We start from the raw sequence: 19,696 nt of genomic DNA, 5'->3' as shown, positions 1-19,696 counted from the left end.
CTGTGGTACAACAAAACAATATAGTATTTTGGTCAATAAAGCATATAATCCTCATAAATAATGAAATGATGAGTGTTTCATGTTTGGAGCCACTTCAGTTGTGATTTTTCTCGAATTGCTCAAGATCCTCAGCGTCAAGCTTCTCTATTTTCTTGTCTATGGAGGGGGAAAAGTGTAAACAGTTAGTGTGAACCCTGTCTTTTGGATGCATCAATATGTCAAATCTCGAGTGCTCAATCTAGACAAAGAAACAAACATACTGAAATGTTTTTCGATTCTGTTGAGAATCTTCATGCTGTGTTTGCTGTCAACCATATTGACTGCAAGCCCCCTCTTGCCAAAACGTCCCGTGCGACCAATCCGGTGAAGGTATGTCTCATTGTCAGGGTTCCCGTCTTTGTCCACAGGAAGGTCAAAGTTGATCACCATGGACACTTGTTCCACATCAATGCCTGCATTATAAATAAAATAAATGCAAAAATAAAACAAAACATGAAAACTCTTCAAAGTTTAAGTAAGTGAACACAAAACAATAATCTTCCTAACTGAAATGGTTACATTAATATGACTTTCAAATGTTAGCATTTTGTAATTACCTCTGGCGCATACATTAGTAGTCACCAGAACTTTCTCCTTGCCCTCCCTGAAGCGTTCGATGACAGCAGCTCTCTGCTCCACTGTCATCTCCCCACTCAGGAGTGCCACCTGGTGGCCCTCTTTGGACAGTGCTGCTGACAGCCAACCTGCAGTCTTTCGAGTCTGAAGAGGAGGCAAAAGTCTTTGACAGTCAATCAAAAAGTCCACACAGATGAGACTCAACCTAATTGTGCATTATACCTATCAAATAAACATAATAATTTCAAGAGATACATGTAACTTAGGATAGGATGAGGACTCACACGGCAGAAGATCATAGCCTGTGCAATAGTGATGACTCCGTATATATTACAGAGTGCTGAGAACTTCTCCTCCTCATTGTTGCATAGCATGTAGTACTGCTTGATGGTGTCCAGAGTCTCCTCCTCACGCTTCAGCTTGATGGTGTTGGGGTTTGGCACAACCCTCTCAGCAAACTTCCAAACTGAGTCCTCGAATGTGGCCGAGAACAGCAGCATCTGACATTCTTTTGGCAACATTCTGCATGGATGGAGTAATAGACATACTTGGACACAGGAGGACAAACAAAGCTAGAGATAGCTAACTGTCTGGGTTTGGGTAGCAACAGAGAAAGCTGTAAACACCCTCCTATAGTGTAAAAAGAACAATCCAACTGCAGGTGTCTGTCATCAGAGTGAATGTGATTCATGTAACCTACTAGTTGGGTAAGAGTAATGACAAAGTTTAGTTTTTATTATGTTTATTTCAAGGGGAGCTCACCTTTGGATCCGAATGCTTTGGTCCTGATGGCCCTGTGTGGCGATCATGACATCTGCCTCATCCAAGACAAAGATTTTGATCTTCTTGGGGTCAATGAACTTCAGCTTGAGGCACCAGTCCAGGACTGTGCCAGGTGTTCCGATGATGATCTGCTCCTGAATCTTGGTCCCCCGCTCCACTGCGTAGAGTAGGACACGGAGCCACATAACAGGCAGCTTTCAAGCATTTAAATTCTACAATACAGCATGTTGTGAAAAATGTAATATTTGTGTCATTCTCATGTTTTCTGGGTTAGAGAACACCTGCACTAATTACAATCATTACCCAGATTTTGAAGCAGTTTCTTACAGCAACATTGGAAAGCATATGCCAGAAAAATTATAAATCAACATTTAATGTGAAGGAATAAAACTCTTTGACACTTACATTTATGGCCGCGAATGGCGTATGCTAATTTGACCTCAGGATAGAATTTCCCCATCTGTTCAATGACTTTACCAGTCTGCAAAGCTAGCTCGTATGTTGGGGAAATGCAAAGACACTAAGGGGGGGCAAAAAAAGATGTATTTCAGTTTGGCTCACTTAACCAGAAGCTACTGTACCTAATGTTTCTCTTTACCGTATACTCTGCAGCTAATCAACAACAACAACAACAACAACAACATCCCCCATCATAAATCCTCTGTATAACAAAGTCTGGACCTGTGGGTGACCTATGCAGAGGTCTAACGGCTAAAGCTAAGCCCCATATGAGTGGAGATGTTCACTTACCTGAGTCCATTTCTTAGCTGGGTCAACATGGCTGAGCATGGCCAGCACGAAGGCAGCGGTTTTACCTGTGCCGGACTGTGATTGCGCAATCAGGTTCTGAGGTCTGGAACCAAAGGGAACATACACGCTGAAGAGAGAATAATTGGGGACTATCGGGTTGGCATGTGACAAAAGTAGATCATTTTACTGAATTTAGTGTGAAAGCAAACAAGCCAGTGATGGTATACGTGAGTAGAACTAATTTGAGATTAATATTAGGCTAAACAAAGGTTTGATTATTCATCTATTGCTCTAGGGCTTATAAACAGTATCAATAAATAAATCAATACCTTTATTGTCCCCAAAGAGACATTTGTACGGATGAATTACTTTGTTGATCAATATCACATTGAGGCTAAACACTAACATTTAGCTCAATAAAAATTTATAAATAAATGAGGTACTCACGGCTCTGCCAGCATCATGGGCAAGGCATTCTCCTGGATTTTAGAGGGTCTGTTGAAGCCCATGGCATACACTCCCTGAAGCAGCTGAGGTTTCCTATCTCACACACACACCACCAACAACAACAACAACAACGACAACAACAATATTAACAACAACAACAACAACAACAACAACAAACATACAAGTCTAAATTGAATTGATACCATGGGAGGACTTACAGTCTCAACTCTTCAAATGTCTTGACCGAGTAAAGAGGGGAGTTAGGATCTCTCTGAAGAACCTCTACTTGGTTGGTGGTGTTCACCAGATTGCTGCGTATCAGTTTGTTCAACAACGACTGGGCTGATCGATCCTCTGTAAGACAAGATGAAAACCGTGACAAACCTGCTAGATACTAGATACTGTATAAACCCAGAGAATTCACACCTTTATCTTTGTCGTCTGCCTTGTTACCATTTTCCACTTGTCCTACTTTTGCAGTGCCTGGAGGAACTAAAACAACAAAACTGTCACCTAACACATCAATGACAGTGGCATATTAATGCAGTGGAGTAGTTTTTAAACCCATGTTAACTGTTATTAGTTCTTCATAACAAAATCCCTGGTTTTACCATTTGTTTCCTTCCTTGATGCAGCATCACCTCTATCTCTTATCCCCAAGGAGCCAAACTGAACAAAGAAATAAACACGTTTTGTTTGAATTAGAAGTATTGACAGATATGTAATCGTTCCCAGAGAGTGGGCAGTTCTTATTCACTGATCAATCTTTTGCAACCACGTGTATGGAGCTATTTTAGTGCCATCAGAAATTGAATTGTATTTGACAGATTGAATTGAATCTGAGCACAAACTGAATTGTATTCAACAGATTGAATTGTATTCAATTCAGTTTTCATTATTTTCATTCAGTTTTCAAATTCAGTTTCTCTAAATACAATTCGTTTTTTCTCAAAATACAATTCAGTTCTCTAAATACATATCAGTTTTACTCAAAATACAATTCAGTTCTCAAAATACAATTCAGTTTTTCTCAAAATACGAGTTCAGTTTTAGAGGCACTCATCCGGGGACTCTGGGCTAGGTAGAATAATAGAGCACCGATTCTAACTCCCATCCCTCCCATCCGACGTCGTTATATGGAGAAAAGTAATGAAATAGGCAATGTGTGTCCTTTCAGTCTGCCTGAGGTGTTGTAGGGGGGTATTTAGTATAACAGGCTAATGGGTTTATTGTGAGTTTACTTTGATTGTTTGTTTATTGCCTTGATCACCGTATTGAGAAGTCATATGGTTATGGGGGGTGATATTGCAAGGTAATTTAAGCACCTGCGCATCTTGCATGGCGGTAGTGGAGAGAGAGGGGAGCGATGTATTTTTGTTGACCGCATTATACGCATATTCTATAGGCTACGCATTGTTTGTTATTTTTCTGGTTATGGATTATTTTTGTACGTCGCCAAGTTTGATTGTTCTATTCAATAAATGATCTCGCTACAGGTGTCATATAACCCTAACCCATATCCTGTCATATAAAAGTACCTTATTGAATCTCCAGGTAATGTATTTCTGACATCCATCACTTTTGCTGTCGTTAAGATCAGGGATCTCAAGTCTCACGCATTGGGCGTAAGACACACGCGGCGTGTGAGCGTGTGAACGACTTGAGAGCCCTGAGTTAAGATACTTTATTTTTCTGTTTGGTAGTCTGTCCAATGTGACACTTGCCTGTTACGTCTGTGTTTACGACAGTTTGGGCTTTACGACATGTGCCGTATTACGTTGTGTGTGACACTCGTGTTTGATTAAATGGAGTACACGTTCCAACTTGAAGCTCTGAGTTCAGTCTCCATTATTGAACATAACATTGGCGACGAGCGATGGCTGATTGTTCTCTACCAACACCCCCTCCTTTCCTAGCAGTCCCGGCAGAACCACCGATTCCGTGGGGCCGCTGGATTTCCTCTTTCGAAACATACATCCTGGCTGCCGGCTTGGAGGATGTATCAGACAAGAGGAAATATGCGCTGTTGCGGCATTGCCTGGGAACGGAGGGTCAGCGCGTGTTTGAAACTCTTGGCCCTGCGGCGAGATACACAGACGCTGTGGAACTATTGAAGCAACACTTTGCCCCTCCACAAAGCGCTCTTCTCCGCCGCGTCATATTCGGACGAAGACACCAACGAACAGGTGAGACAGTGACACAGTATGTGGCTGATCTGCGGGGCTTGGCGAGCTTATGCAAGTTCGGGGCATTGCAGAACGAGATGATAAGAGACCAACTCATCTTACACACGAACTGTGACAAGATTAGGGAAAAACTGTTACTGGAAAATGATGAACTTACATTATCAGCAGCTCTGAACATGGCGGTCCAGGTTGAAACAGCTTTAGAATGTGCAGTTAGTTTTTCAGCCTCTCCCAGCTCACCGGCAGAGGGCGCGCACAGCCTACAGGTGCCCCTCCTCCACGTGAGTGCAACCAGCGGCGGGGAGAGCATTTTACTGGCCTCTCGGTCACGCGACCAGCCACACCAGCCGTGTGGGAATTGCGGCTCTTCTGCACACAATTCAAGAGCTCAGACATGCCCAGCCCGTGGTAAAACCTGCTCCAACTGCGGGAGACTAAACCACTTTCACAAGGTCTGCAGGTCTGCCCCAGCTAGAGCTTCCCAGTCACCTACCACAGTCATCCATAATGTCAGCTCAGGACGAGCGCCATTCAAAACATGCTCGTTGATGGTTGGTGATGTCACTCTGCCGCTCCTCCTAGACACTGGAGCCACAGTGTCCCTTGTGAACTTGACGACCTATACACAGTTCTTCTCCCATGTGCCCCTGGGGTTGCCCTCCACCACCCTGCGTGGCTATGCCAACTCTAAGATTGACATTGTGGGCTCTTTTCAGCTGCCTGTGAAGTACGGGGAGAGGACACTGACGGCTTTCAGGTTCAACGTTGCACGCCACGGGACCAACTTGTTAGGCCTCGACCTGTTCAACGCCCTCGGTTTCACCCTGCTAGACACAGCTGGCTCAGAGATTCACACCGTTTCCATCCCCTGGCAGCAACAGTGGCCTGCGCTGTTCAGCGGTGTAGGCTGCCTCGACACTTTTGCCCACCAGCCTCTGTTAGATCCTACAGTGATGCCTGTTATACAGCCCCTCCGCCGCTCCCCCCTGGCTCTCCGCGATGACATCTCCTCTCAACTACAGAGCATGCTCGATAGCGACATCATTGAGCAGGTGAATGCATCGCCTTGGATCTCCAACCTGGTGGTGGCGAAGAAGAAGTCTGGGGGGCTGCGCATCTGCGTGGATCTGAGAGCGGTAAACAAGGCCATCATCCCTGACAAATACCCCTTGCCAACGATAGAGGAGCTCACCGCCCAGTTCTACGGGTCCAGCGTGTTCTCTAAACTGGACCTCCGTCAGGGTTACCTCCAAGTGCCACTACACCCCGAGAGCCGCAACCTCACAGCGTTCATCACTCACAGAGGGGTTTTCCGCTACAAACGCATGGCTTTCGGTTTAAGCTCCGCCCCCAGCTGCTTCCAAAAGATCATGGCCTCCATCTTCGCTGGGATCCCAGGTGTGGCCATCTATCTTGATGACATAGTGGTTCACGGGGCCACCGTCGAGAGCCACGACGAGCGTCTCCACAGTGTGTTCAGTGCATTGGCCAAGCATCACCTCACACTCAATGGTGAGAAGTGTGTATTCGCCGCCCCAGCCATTGACTTTGTGGGGTTCCGCCTCTCAGCTGATGGCACGTACCCGCTGCACTCGAACACCGAGGCCATCCATCATGTCCCGGAGCCCACCACAGCCGCTCAGGTGGCCTCCTTTCTAGGCATGACGGCATACTACCTCCGTTTCCTGCCACAGTACTCGGCCACAACCACACCGCTGCGGAAGCTGTTGAAGCATGACGAGCCCTGGCTCTGGACGTCTGCCTGCTCAGACGCCGTACGCCTCCTGAAGGCCCAACTCACCTCGCCACCGATCCTGGCGCATTTCGACCTGGCCAGCCCCACTCTTGTCACGTGCGACGCCTCTGCCACAGCCATTGGTGCGGTGATGTCCCAGCTGCAAGGGGGGGTGGAGAGACCGATCGCCTTCGCCTCCCGTGCTCTCAGCCCCACGGAACAGAAGTACTCGGTGGGGGAGCGGGAGGCCCTAGCATGCCTCTGGGCATGTGAGCGCTGGCACATGTACCTCTATGGACGGCTATTCACACTGAGGACAGACCACCAGGCCCTCATCACCCTCCTGGCCACGTCTGGCACCGGTCACAAGCCACTCCGCCTCCACCGCTGGGCCGACCGCCTGCAACAGTACAACTATCGGCTACAGTTCACGCCAGGACGAGACAACGTGGTAGCCGACTTGCTATCACGCGCAATCCCCAGCCCACCCACAGCCCCAACCTTGACCCCCGGACTGGACCAGGCTGAGCATGACCTCGTCCAGCTCCTCCACACACCCCTTCAGGAGACGGTGTCGCTGAAGGAGCTCCGGGATGCCTCAGCCGATGACCCCACCCTCTCTACACTCTCAACCTACATCACGCAGGGGTGGCCGGTAAGAGTACCTGACGAGCTACTCACTTACTCCAGGATCAGGGAGGAGTTGTCGGTTTGGAATGACACCTGTGTCGCTCGCGGGTTCTGCACTGTGGTCCCAGGTGTCCTTCGGGCGCGTATCCTTGCTATGGCGCACGAGGGTCACCTGGGCATAGTCAGGCTCAAACAGCGCTGTCGTGAGGTTGTGTGGTGGCCAGGCATCGACAGGGAACTCGAAACCCTGGTCAAGGATTGCACTGCCTGTCTCCTTAGTGGTAAGACCAGGGCTCCAGCTCCACCCCCGCCCATGCAGCCGTTGGACTGGCCATCTCAACCCTGGGAGCACCTGCAACTGGATATCTGCGGCGAGCTGCATGGGGTACCACATCACCAGCGTTTTCTCGTTGTGACCTACGACCTCCACTCTAAGTGGCCAGAGGTGACACCTGTGGGCTCGGTCACAGCAAAGGTGCTGATCGACATTCTCGACGCTCTGTTTGCGCGTTGGGGCCTGCCCAAGAGGATCACTACTGACAACGGTCCTCAAATGGTTTCCCATGAACTGTCCTCCTATCTAGTGGGTAAAGGGATCCACCACATCCGCACAGCGTTCTACCACCCTGCTGCGAACGGGGGGGTGGAACGGCTGAACCAAACACTGAAGAATGGCATCAGGGCCCACCTGGCACAAGGGTGCACGCTCACCACCAGCCTCCTCCAGACGCTGTTGCATTATCGGGCCACGCGACACGCCACTACAGGAGTCTCCCCAGCCTCCCTCATGCTGGGGCGGGAGCTCCAGCTGCCTCTCGATAGGCTCCGCCCTATACTAGCTCAGCCCCCGGTCCATCCAGTTCAAGCCACAGTCACCAAACACCAGCGCTTGATGAAGGATCGTTTCGACAGGGTCAGACGTGCTAGGCCACCTGTCATCGCTGTGTCTGACTGGGTCAGGATCCGACGACCTCATCGGGACAACAAACTCCAGTCGTTTTGGTCTGACCCTGTCCAGGTCAGCAAACAGCTTGGCCCGGCCTCGTTTAGGCTCGCCGACGGCACTCGCTGGCATGCTACCCGCCTGCGTAAGGTGCAGCCTCCCCCTGGCCCAGCGCTGAGTGTGGCCTCTTCCACAGTCTTGCCAGCCGCACGGTTGGATGAAGCAGCAACCCCGGCCTACCAGGCTCAGCCCCAAGGCGTGGAGCCGCCACCAGTGGCTGTGGCTGCACCAGAGCCACGTCTGGTTCGAGCACGCAACAGGCCCGAGCACTTGCGTGATTACATGACTGAGTATCACACCTAGGTTGTGTGAGGGGGGGGGAAATGTTACGTCTGTGTTTACGACAGTTTGGGCTTTACGACATGTGCCGTATTACGTTGTGTGTGACACTCGTGTTTGATTAAATGGAGTACACGTTCCAACTTGAAGCTCTGAGTTCAGTCTCCATTATTGAACATAACATTGCCCTCCTCCACCGGCCCTAGTTTTGGATCTAGCTTGCTGTTCATTATTTTCATGATAAATCGTAGCTAGCTAGCTATAACATCTTCATATACACCATACAGGCTAAATACTGATTAACAGTAATCACCCTAACCCTACTTTGGCAAATGCCCATTGAACAGATTTATTCATTATCCTATCTTAAGAAAACGAATGTAACACTCTCATCTGGGGATTTACACGGCAAATCAAATGAAAAACTACACATCCCTGATGACAGGGAGATGACGTATGACTGCTCTGATGAATCAACCCCTATTTCATTAATTTTCTCTATATAACGACGTCGATCATTGATCGGCAACGACACTATATAATAGTTTGCCTAACTGGCCATCGGATTTGGGCTCCTAATATCTAAAAAGCACTACGGTTTTCTTATTTTATCGGATTAAAGTAGCAAAGACCAGACATTTCCATTGACCGCCAGTCAAACTTCTACACTTCTATCACCCAAAAAGGGGCGTGGACATGACGGGAGAGCAAAGTACCCGGATGCGTTGCTCTTATGAATTCGGATGGGAGGGATTAGAATCGGTGCTCTATTATTCTACCTAGCCCAGAGTCCCCGGATGAGTGCCTCTAAAACTGAACTCGTATTTTGAGAAAAACTGAATTGTATTTTGAGTAAAACTGAATTGTATTTAAAGAAAAACTGAATTGTATTTTGAGTAAAACTGAATTGTATTTAGAGAACTGAATTGTATTTAGAGAAACTGAATTTGAAAACTGAATGAAAATAATGAAAACTGAATTGAATACAATTCAATCTGTCGAATACAATTCAGTTTGTGCTCAGATTCAATTCAATCTGTCAAATACAATTCAGATCTGTGAAATACAATTCAATTTGTGCTCATATTCAATTCAATCTGTCAAATACAATTCAATTTCTGATGGCACTAAAATAGCTCCATACACGAGTTACTGAGGTGCCACATCTACTAATGGAACAGTATCTAAAATGCTAATGCAGTTTTGGCATGACATGCGTCAATACAGCTAATAGCCAACAGTAGACATGTATAACAGCAAAGACCTGTTGTTGGACATCGGATCAGTCACATGATCATCAGCCCATGATGGGAAAGGTTTGAGTGCAGCAACAGTAGCTTAGCAAGGTGGCTAGCTAACTAGCAAGCTAGCAGATGAAGTGTGATGGTATTCGCCACCATGCATGTCAATCGACCAGAGAGGAACAAGGCAAGCTAAAAGTTACAAAAACACTAAATTAAACTTACAGATTCAGTCGTAGCCTCCTGCTCATCAGCTGCCAACGCCCAAGGGTAAGTAGCCATAATGTATTGTTGGGAGTGTATGTTACTCTTGTCTAACGGGACTAATGTTTCAGAAGTTTTAATTAGGCCGTCGAAAGGGATATGCTCTGTCTCCACCTTTTGGCGCGCGAGCCGGGTTGTCAAGGGAACGCAGCTGCGTTGGTTACGTCACTTCGCATATCTCACAGTAAGTAAATCCATCGTTTCTGTGTTTGATCTCGTTGTACAATGTAGCGGGAAATGACATTGAGTTTCTAGGGGGGTAGGGGACTAGAGGACGAGAGGACTAGGGGACGAGAGGACTAAGCAGCAGCAGCAGTCATCATGAGTAGTCGCATCTATCAGCGCTCGGGCGCAACGGCGAGGATTATACCACATTTTCTTCTGTTCCTTCTATGGATTACGGATTTGTACATCAAATCACCACAGAACTTGCATCTTATGGAGAAGGAGTCAAACTTTGTTGGAAAAGGTGAGACCCATAGCGATTTTTATCTCCACGCCGCAAAGAAATGTTTGGGCTTCGGAGCAACAACCATCCACACGACGCTGACTGCGGACCGGACGAGAAGGAACAAACCCCCGGCAGGTAGAATGGACCGAAGGACCGTGATATGGCTCTATCTACTGCTCTCGGGAGACATTCAGCTGAATCCCGGACCAGTCTCAACCAGGCAAGCTTCACGTTTAGCCAGAGAACAACTAGACCTTTCCCAGGCAAATATTACTAGCATAGACATTGACGCCATTGTCGACAAACCGGTTAATTTGCCGGCAGCAGCAGACTTCCAGGATTCAGACGTGGCTAGCAAAACAATGGGTAGCTATGCTAATAACATTATCCCCCCACCTAACTTCCAACAGCTATCCAGTGAACACAGAGGCCTCCCCCACCCGGTGACGAACCCCCCCCTCCCCCCTCCCTCCCCCACCCGACGACGACCCCCCCCTTCTCCACCAGGAGACTCTCCAACGAAACCGTTGAACAATGGGCGCCCCCCCCCATCCCCAAATCCTCAACGTGACGATGACCTGAATGGTGGTGACTATTTCCAAGTCAAGGACATAAACTCTCTATTTGGACACAGCAGTAAGCCTGCATATTGTTCACCTTAATGTGAACAGTCTTGTGCCTAAACTGGACCAAATCAGAGAAATGTTCCATGACAGCAAGGTTCACATATTGAGCTTCTCTGAGACCAAGTTTGATGAATCCATCAAAGACCCAGAGATTGAAATAGTTAACTACACAGTCATCAGAAACGACAGAAACAGGTATGGGGGTGGTGTCTGCATGTACATTCACAACGATATTATCTTTAACACCCGTGATGACCTGAATCGTGACAAATTAGAATCTGTTTGGGTTGAAATTATCTTTAACAAAGCAAAACCGGTGCTGGTTGGTACTATCTACAGACCTCCCGATCAGAATGATTTCTATGATATTCTTGAGGGGTGCTTGGATGACGTTGACTGTGTGGAAAAGATTCTTATTGGAGATTTGAACACGGACATGCTCAGAAATGAAGCATCCGTTTTCAAATCCTTCACTAGGTTTTCTGAATTACACGGTCTCCGTCAACAAATTACCAAACCCACTAGGGTGTGTATTTCTACTCAAACCACCATAGATCTCATTCTAACATCGGATGAGTCCAAAATCTCCAAGAGTGGGGTTATTGTATGTGGGCTAAGTGATCATTACATGATCTTTTGCACTCGTAAAAAACATAAACCCAAGGCTGGCGGTCATAAAACTGTAACCACTAGATCCCTTAAATCCTATTCTAGTGAGGCCTTAAACCACAAACTGGAGAATCAAGACTGGTTAGATGAACTAAAATGCACACAGGTTGAAGAGGCATGGCTAGGTTTCAAAACCAAATTCCTAAATATTATTGACAGTATAGCCCCCATGAGAACCACCAGGGTTAAAACCCGATCGGAACCATGGATGAATTCGGACATTCTAAATGCTATGAAAGTCAGAGACCTAAAATGCTCTGAAGTCCAAAAATGCAAATCAAAATTAGTGAAACACTTAAACGAAGATCACAAAACCCACTTTGAGAAAATTAAAAAACAATGCAACAAACTATGCAATCAGGTAATTACCATGACCAAATCTGCTAAGAAAGAATACCTCGATAACAAAATCGAAGAAAACTTAAACAAACCACGTGACCTTTGGAAGCTACTTAATAGCCAACTAGGTTGCAGTCAAAAACTCAAAACCAGGTCTACAAACATCAGCATAAAATCTGGTGATTCTCTCCTTACAGACAAGCTGGATGTGGCTAAGTGCTTAAACACTTTCTTTACAACCATAGCCACTAAATTAGTTAACAATCTACCACCCCACTCAGGGCGTTATGGTGTAGAGCACATCCGTGCGTTCTACAATAAACTGGGTGTACGCAATGATGATTTTAAACTCTCCATGGTGTCAAACGATGAGGTGTTTAAAAAGCTAGGCGCTCTACACTCAGAAAAGGCCACGGGCCATGACAATATTCCAGCCAGATTTCTAAAAGACTCAGCTGCCTCCATTACCCCAATCATCACCCACATAATAAACCTCTCCATCAAACAGGGACACGTCCCCCTTGACTTTAAAATAGCAAGGGTAACCCCACTGTATAAAAAAGGAAGCAAATTAGACCCAGGCAACTACCGACCTGTTTCTATTCTTAATTCCATCTCGAAACTTATGGAAAAAATAGTTTATGAACAGGTCGATAGGTACCTTACCGAAAAAAATCTGATGTATGAATTTCAATCAGGATTCAGAACATCCCATTCCACGGACACATGCCTTCTCTATTTGAACGACCACATCAACCATGAGGTGGACTCGGGCAAGTACTGCGGCATGGTCATGCTGGACCTCCAGAAGGCCTTCGACACAGTAGATCACCACATATTGTTAGATAAACTGAAAGCAATTGGGTTCGATAGAACATCGGTGAGCTGGATGCAATCCTACTTAGAGGGGAGGGAACAGGTGGTTAGTGTGAACGGAACACTGTCCCCCCCCCTCCCAGTGACCTGCGGCGTTCCACAAGGAAGCATATTGGGACCTTTACTGTTCCTAATATATGTGAATGACATGTCATCAGCATGTAATTGCAATTTGTTCCTGTTCGCGGATGACTCGGCTCTGCTGGTCTCTGACAGGGACATATTGCAGGTGGAAAAAGCGCTAAGCACTGAACTGAGTAGAATCTGCATCTGGCTAGCTGACAATAAACTATCAATACACCTAGGTAAAACTGAAACCATCCTATACGGATCCCCATCTAAACTCAGAAAGGCTGTAAATTTTAAAATAAAAGTGGGTAACATTAATATCACAAGAAAAGAGGATATTACATACCTGGGCTCCATCTTAGAGGCAAATCTTTCCGGAGATAAAATGGCAGCAAAAGTAATCAAAAAAGTGAACCATAAAACTAGATTTTTGTACAGGATATCCTCACTTGTCAGTAAAAACACACTGAGGACCCTATCAGGAGCTCTCATTCAATGTCACTTCGACTATGCCGTAACATCATGGTACTATAGAACCACAAAGGCCCATAAAACAAGACTCCAGACAGCCCAAAATAAACTGATTAGGCTTCTGCTAGGCCTCAACCCTAGGACACATCTAACCGCTGCACATTTTTTGAGCCTTGATTGGCTACGAGTAGTTGACAGAGTGCAGCAGCTTGCACTGGGCCTAGTCTTCAAGATACGCTACACCACAAAGACACCCAAGTACCTGTCAACATACTTCCAAAAAGTGAACAACGTCCACACTTACAACACCAGAGGAAGCTCCACGAACCACGTTCAACCGCGTTGCACCACAAACAAGGGTTTAAACTCGTTTGCAAACTATGCAGTAAAGATGTGGAACGCCCTTCCTATAATCTTAAAGGAGTGCAAAACACTGCCCACCTTCAAAACCACTCTCAAAAAACATTTACAGGAGGCTGCAATCCGTAACTGGACCCTCTAAAACAAAAATCAGATTAAAAGACCTGAACTACCCACTGTACATACTTTGTGTTTTGTCCCCCGCCCCCACCTGTGGTGTATGCCCCCACCTGTCCTACCCGCTGTACATACCTTATGTTTTGTTGTATTGTTCTTCCCATGATGGATGTACGTTTATCTTGTAGATAGTAATAGTTATTTGTCTGTATTATCATGTAGATAGTACTAGTTCTTTTCTTATGTCTGTCTTACATGTAACGATGAATTGAAAATCAAGGACCCCAATTGAAATAAGCCAGTGGCTTTCTTGGGTTTTTATCCTCTTAGTTTGACCTTGTATGTAATATGTACTTTCATGTACCTACCTCTGCAAACATTCTAATAAAGTTTTCAATCAATCAATCAATCAATCAAACAGACGCTGAGATACATTCTGCTTGAATATTGAAACTGAAATGGAAAATTGATAATTAGCTGTTTTTCCTCTAAATGCAAGCAAGGTATGCGGGATGTTTCAGTTTGTTAGAGTTCTTATCTTGCAAGATTGGTATTTTTATTGGCAAAAATGTTCAGTTTAGCTGGCTGTTTTAACCACGAATCAACAACAAGTGAGGATCGGAGGGGTAACTACTGTACTAGCTAGCATGGCTCTAGACTAGCCAAGGATGTAATAAGATACTCATAATAATGTCATCGTATTACATTCCTTGGCTTTAGCCAACAACTCTGTCAACAGCTGTAAAGTAACGTCAGCATGACATCTTGGGCATCATTGCTGGCCATTAGTGGCAACTTGACTATATTAGATGCTTTTTGCTTTTCTGAATTTTGCTTTTCTGCTTTTCTGAATCCAGAATCCAGAATTCCAGAATAATTTCTAAACAGTTGGGTCTTTTTGATGAATTATAAGGTTTGATTTGATTTAAAGAAGTAAGTGTGACTCACTGACCAGGTCTGAATGTTTATACCCCATCTTTAGATTGAGAGGAATAATCTGGACTCTGCCTTGACAATGGCTAAAGACCTACGAGATTAGAGTTCAGTGGAGAAGCATGCATTTGACCAGGCCAATCCTCTAAACGGCGTAACCGTAGTAAACCCACCCCCGACCTGCATATGGATGCCTCCCAAAATAGACCGGTGACCCCTATGCCTCCCAGGATGATGGGTTATGACAGGTCAGACCGCTGTCTCCGCTCCCACACTCTCCTCAGACAGAACAGCCAGCTGAGTGCAGACCAAGTCACAGATCTCCTGCAGACTGTTCCTGCAGTACCTTCACTGTCATTGAATAAGTACAAGCCCCTCCCCTCCATTGAGAAGAAGCCATCAAAGGATGACTCCTCGAGAGGCATGGAGGAGAAGACTTCCAAGCTCAGTCTGTCTGACAACCTCATTGTTCAGGCTCGGCGTGAACACTGTCTCTCCTCCGTGAGTCTCCAGCCAGCGTCCCGTAGCAATCCTGAGATGGATAATGTGTCTGAGGTCCACTGCACGGTCTGCCCCAAACCTCTAGACCCAGGTGTGACGATCAGAGAGACAGAGAACCCTTCTGTGTTCCCCCCTGGCGGTCAGCCAGGTTTGCTTCTTGCCATCCGAGTCCCATGTGGGAGGAGGTTTCAGCAAGACGTCCTACCTACAGACACCTTACTGACGGTGAGAGCCACTGCAGAGGCCAGATTTGGGACACTGTATGAGCATGGTATCATTGAAACTATGGATGTCCCCCGCAGGACCTTCAAAGACCTGAACCTGACTTTGGCCCAATGTGATATCTTGAACAGGTCATTACTGTGCGTCTCTCAAGAGGACAGCTCAATGGATTCTACTTAAACTCAGATGGATGACATAATCAGTCTGACATTAAACATTTTATTCTAAATTCTATTTTGCTGAAAAAATATGTATATTAAACATTTATTCTTTTTTGCAATCTAGAAAATAACAATGTTTTCATTGTTCAAGACAAATCTGACTCAATCAACAGTGGAAATGTGTGTTTTGCCTAATTAATCCTTTTAACTGTACTACCACAGTATCTCAGGGTTTAGTTGACATTTGATCACCAATATCACTGTAAGCTTTTTACTTGAATATTACTGTTCTGTAAGCATTTCCCACATACCGTACTGTACTGTACTATAGGTTGGTATCAAATAAGTCTACATTCTGTTTTCGCTTTTTTTGTGGTAAATAATAACTAAACCTGTTGTCTCTGTTATTTCTTTTTATTGAAACCAACAAAGGGTAAAGAAAACTATACAAGAGGCAGAGATAGTAGTCAATCTTTATTATAACAAGTACCATTAGCAAAGAACTATAAAACAAAAAAGTGCAGAATGTAAGTGAATAGTTTCAGGAGCTACTATTTATTTGTTTCATAGCCAATAACTCCCTTCGACTAGTTTAGTTCAAGCACGGTCCAAAATATTGCATATTCACTGTGGTACAACAAAACAATATAGTATTTTGGTCAATAAAGCTTTTCTCAAATATATCTTATTCCTAACAATTTAGGTACATTTCTTACAATCTTATTTTTACTTGGTAAAATTGTCTTCTGTCAGTTAACAGAATAAGATGGTTGATTGGAAAGATTTTCCTATTTTGACTCAAACCTTCTTGTCAGTGTCAAGCTTATTGAATGTGACTGAACATACTTTCACTGTGAGTGAGAAACAACCTCTCATCAAATATGATATTAGCAAAGCACAAGCAGCGAAAACAAAAACAAAATTATAGAGCAACAGCTCTATCTTCACAGTATTCACACAATACAATTGGATTATCATTAAACATATCCAACTATCAAGAATGTATTAAGTGTTTTGTGATCTTGAAATTCTTTGGTTAATCACTTGAGGATTGTTAGTCTAGCGACTAGATAATGGTCAATTGTTACTTAACATAAGACAATTCTCCAGTGTGGTTGACCATTTAAGTTACCCAATGTCGTCTTACATATCTTTCCATTCTTATCATTCTATATGATAAAGGGTTTTAAATCAACACAGCAAACATATAATCCTCATAAATAATGAAATGATGAGTGTTTAATGTTTGGAGCCACTTCAGTTGTGATTTTTCTCGAATTGCTCAAGATCCTCAGCGTCAAGCTTCTCTATTTTCTTGTCTATGGAGGGGGAAAAGTGTAAACAGTTAGTGTGAACCCTCTCTTTTGGATGCATCAATATGTCAAATCTTGAGTGCTCAATCTAGACAAAGAAACAAACATACTGAAATGTTTTTCGATTCTGTTGAGAATGTTCATGCTGTGTTTGCTGAAATGTAGGAGAATTTCCTATTCGGTGTCAATGAATCACTCTGGTAATGTGGATGATTAAATCCAACTGTGGAATGACAAAAGACAAGGAATACAATAGGTTGAATGCAAGAAACACATTTAGTTAATTAGATAGATGCAGAGATAGATTCAGGTGTGGTCTTTCTTGAGGCCTTCTTGGAGGGCATACACAGGCCCTTGCAGACGGCCGCTAGAGACAAGAGAGAGAGAGAGAGAGAGATAATGTGAGAGAGAGAGAGAAAACGTGAGAGAGAGAGAGAGAGAAAACGTGAGAGAGAGAGAGAGAAAGAGATAACGTGAGAGCGAAAGACAGAGAGAGGGAGACAGAGAGAGAGAGAGAGAGAGAGAGAGAGACAGAGAGAGACAGAGAGAGACAGAGAGAAGAGACAGACAGAGAGAGAGACAGAGAGAGAGACAGAGAAAGACAGAGACAGAGAGAGACAGAGAGAGACAGAGAGAGAGACAGACAGAGAGAGAGACAGAGAGACACAGAGAGAGAGACATTAACTTGTCACAGAATTCTTGGTTTTTCAAGGATTAAATTTAGTCTCCTAGTGTATTCATAGCTTTCATGTGACGTCACAGCATAGTGGAAACGCCCACCTGACGGGCAAAATGCACTTTTTGCGGGCAAACCCCACTTTTTGCGGGTTAATAACTTTGATTTCCCGTGGGTTAGGAAAATAATTCCAACGTGTCCGGAAAGAGGAGAAGCCAGGGAATCCAAAAGTTTTTGAATGGAGTCGATCCTCCACTCCTATCACCGTGGACACAGCAAGGAGCGAATTCCCGGATATAAATATTCCCTCGCCCCGCTAACAGCGGGAGTTGGGAGTTTCGTCCAGCAGCGGTAGAACTCCCGGTTGATCGAGTTTCATATTAAAAGTATATCTTCTACCCCCGCGGTGGTGTAGCGGTCTAAGCACTAGCCACTAGTGCATGCTGCCCACCGGGGCCGGGGTTCGTATCCCGGCTCGCCAGACCCGGATATGGCCAGGGCACACACGGGGAACGGCATATTGGGCGGCCGCTCCCGAGGGGGGTATAGGAGTAGTTCCGGACAAGGATCCGTCGCGCAACAGCGCCCCCGTCTGGTGCTGGAATAACGGTGCTGGGCTCGAGGAGCCAGTCAGCTAGTCTGCCTGGCGGCCTCCTCTGGGACTGCCGGCCGCGGGGTCGTGCGGCGGATCCCTCGCAATAGGCAGGGGATAATTGGATGCTAGGTTGGGTTCAATTGGCTACCAAATTGGGTGAAAAAAAGGGATAAAATCTGAAAAAAAAAAAAAAAAAAAGTATATCTTCTCGGGGTGTCAGCGAGGTGGTTAAGGGCTCAAAATGACCGTATACTGATGGTGAATTTAGCAATAATAGTCTTCTGTTTGTACCACCTCCATAACCGGTGTTATTCACGGACAAAGCCGGTCAAGGAAGCACCTTTTGCGGGTTAATAACTTTGATTCTCCGGGGGTTAGGAAAATAATTCCAACGTGTCCGGATAGAGGAGAAGCCAGGGAATTCAAAACCATTTGAATGGTGTCAATCCTACTCTCCTATCACCGTCGTGTATCTTGATAGTTCTTCATGGGTGAGGTGGTCTAAATAGTAGGCAGCCGGTAAATTGCGTCCACTCGCCATTTTGAGCGATGTTGCTATGATACTTTTTGCCCGTCAGGTTGGTGGTTGCTAGGGAAGAAACCACGTGACTGAAAGTAATGTTGAGGATTAGCTGGTTCATGCAGTATCAACCATACAGCAGAAGGGTCTTCCTGTCAGCAGACTTACAGAAGCAGCCTCCAGCCTTGGGCTCCTCTTCTTCCTCTGGGGCCAGGCTGTCCTCCGTCTGACTCTTCTTGGAGCTCTGTGAAAGAAACAAGCTTTACAAAACAAAGTAACACGTTTACATGATAAGCCTATCTTTAATCAATGGAATTGGTAAGACACCATAACTCCTAAAACACTGTGTATGAGAGGAGAGATTGTGTATATAGATGACAGATAACATTGAACGGCCAATCTTTCATCTCATTAGTAACATAGACTAGGTCGATGCCAAAAAATAGCATCTTACGGCAAGAAAGTGAAAGAGAACACTAATACGTGTAAGTCCTCTGTGTGTCCAAAGTCCTATGTGTGTGTGTGTGTGTGTGTGTCTTTGTGTGTGTCTAAGTGACATCAATTAGGGCTGAAGGTCTTATCTCTTTAAAATATGACTGATGAGACCTGGGGCCTCATTTATAAAGCTTGCGTACACTAAGGTGCGTAAGCAAATTTTCCCACAATTCTGGGATTCATAAAAACTGTGCGCACCTCTAGGCTACGCACACTGTGATCCATGCGTACGCATAGAAACTCGAGAAATGTCAACTGCGACTCCACTGGCAGAAGGATGAAACAGGAGAAACGCTTTGAAATGGATACCATTTCCACCAACATAAATCGAAATATTACCTCACATATTATGTGAGAGCACACAAAGAA

At 45.3% G+C, this 19,696-nt stretch overlaps 2 protein-coding genes across 2 annotated transcripts; one reads left to right on the top strand and one right to left on the bottom strand.

The window, feature by feature from the left end:
* Nucleotides 1–94: 94 nt before the first annotated feature.
* Nucleotides 95–2,944, bottom strand: LOC308160542 (ATP-dependent RNA helicase DDX19A-like; the record flags this gene model as incomplete). Its single annotated transcript, XM_080534483.1, has 9 exons — nucleotides 2,814–2,944; nucleotides 2,596–2,688; nucleotides 2,149–2,251; nucleotides 1,804–1,918; nucleotides 1,378–1,555; nucleotides 900–1,137; nucleotides 597–759; nucleotides 261–452; nucleotides 95–156 (listed from the first exon to the last, which is right to left on the bottom strand). The coding sequence occupies exons 2-9, from the start codon at nucleotides 2,655–2,657 to the stop codon at nucleotides 95–97; spliced, it is 1,113 nt and encodes a 370-aa protein (XP_080390609.1). The 5' UTR covers nucleotides 2,658–2,688; nucleotides 2,814–2,944.
* A 12,119-nt stretch (nucleotides 2,945–15,063) lies between these two features.
* LOC308160541 (UBX domain-containing protein 10-like) lies at nucleotides 15,064–15,747 on the top strand (the record flags this gene model as incomplete). Its single annotated transcript, XM_080534482.1, has 1 exon — nucleotides 15,064–15,747. One exon carries the CDS (start codon nucleotides 15,064–15,066, stop codon nucleotides 15,745–15,747), a length of 684 nt encoding a protein of 227 aa, XP_080390608.1.
* Nucleotides 15,748–19,696: the final 3,949 nt, after the last annotated feature.

This window comes from Nansenia antarctica, assembly GCF_963989245.1.
Source record: "Nansenia antarctica genome assembly, chromosome: 6".
Classification (NCBI taxonomy): Eukaryota; Metazoa; Chordata; class Actinopteri; order Argentiniformes; family Microstomatidae; genus Nansenia; species Nansenia antarctica.
Note: the sequence above shows the minus strand (reverse complement) of the source record. Positions and strands in the feature narration are given on the sequence as shown.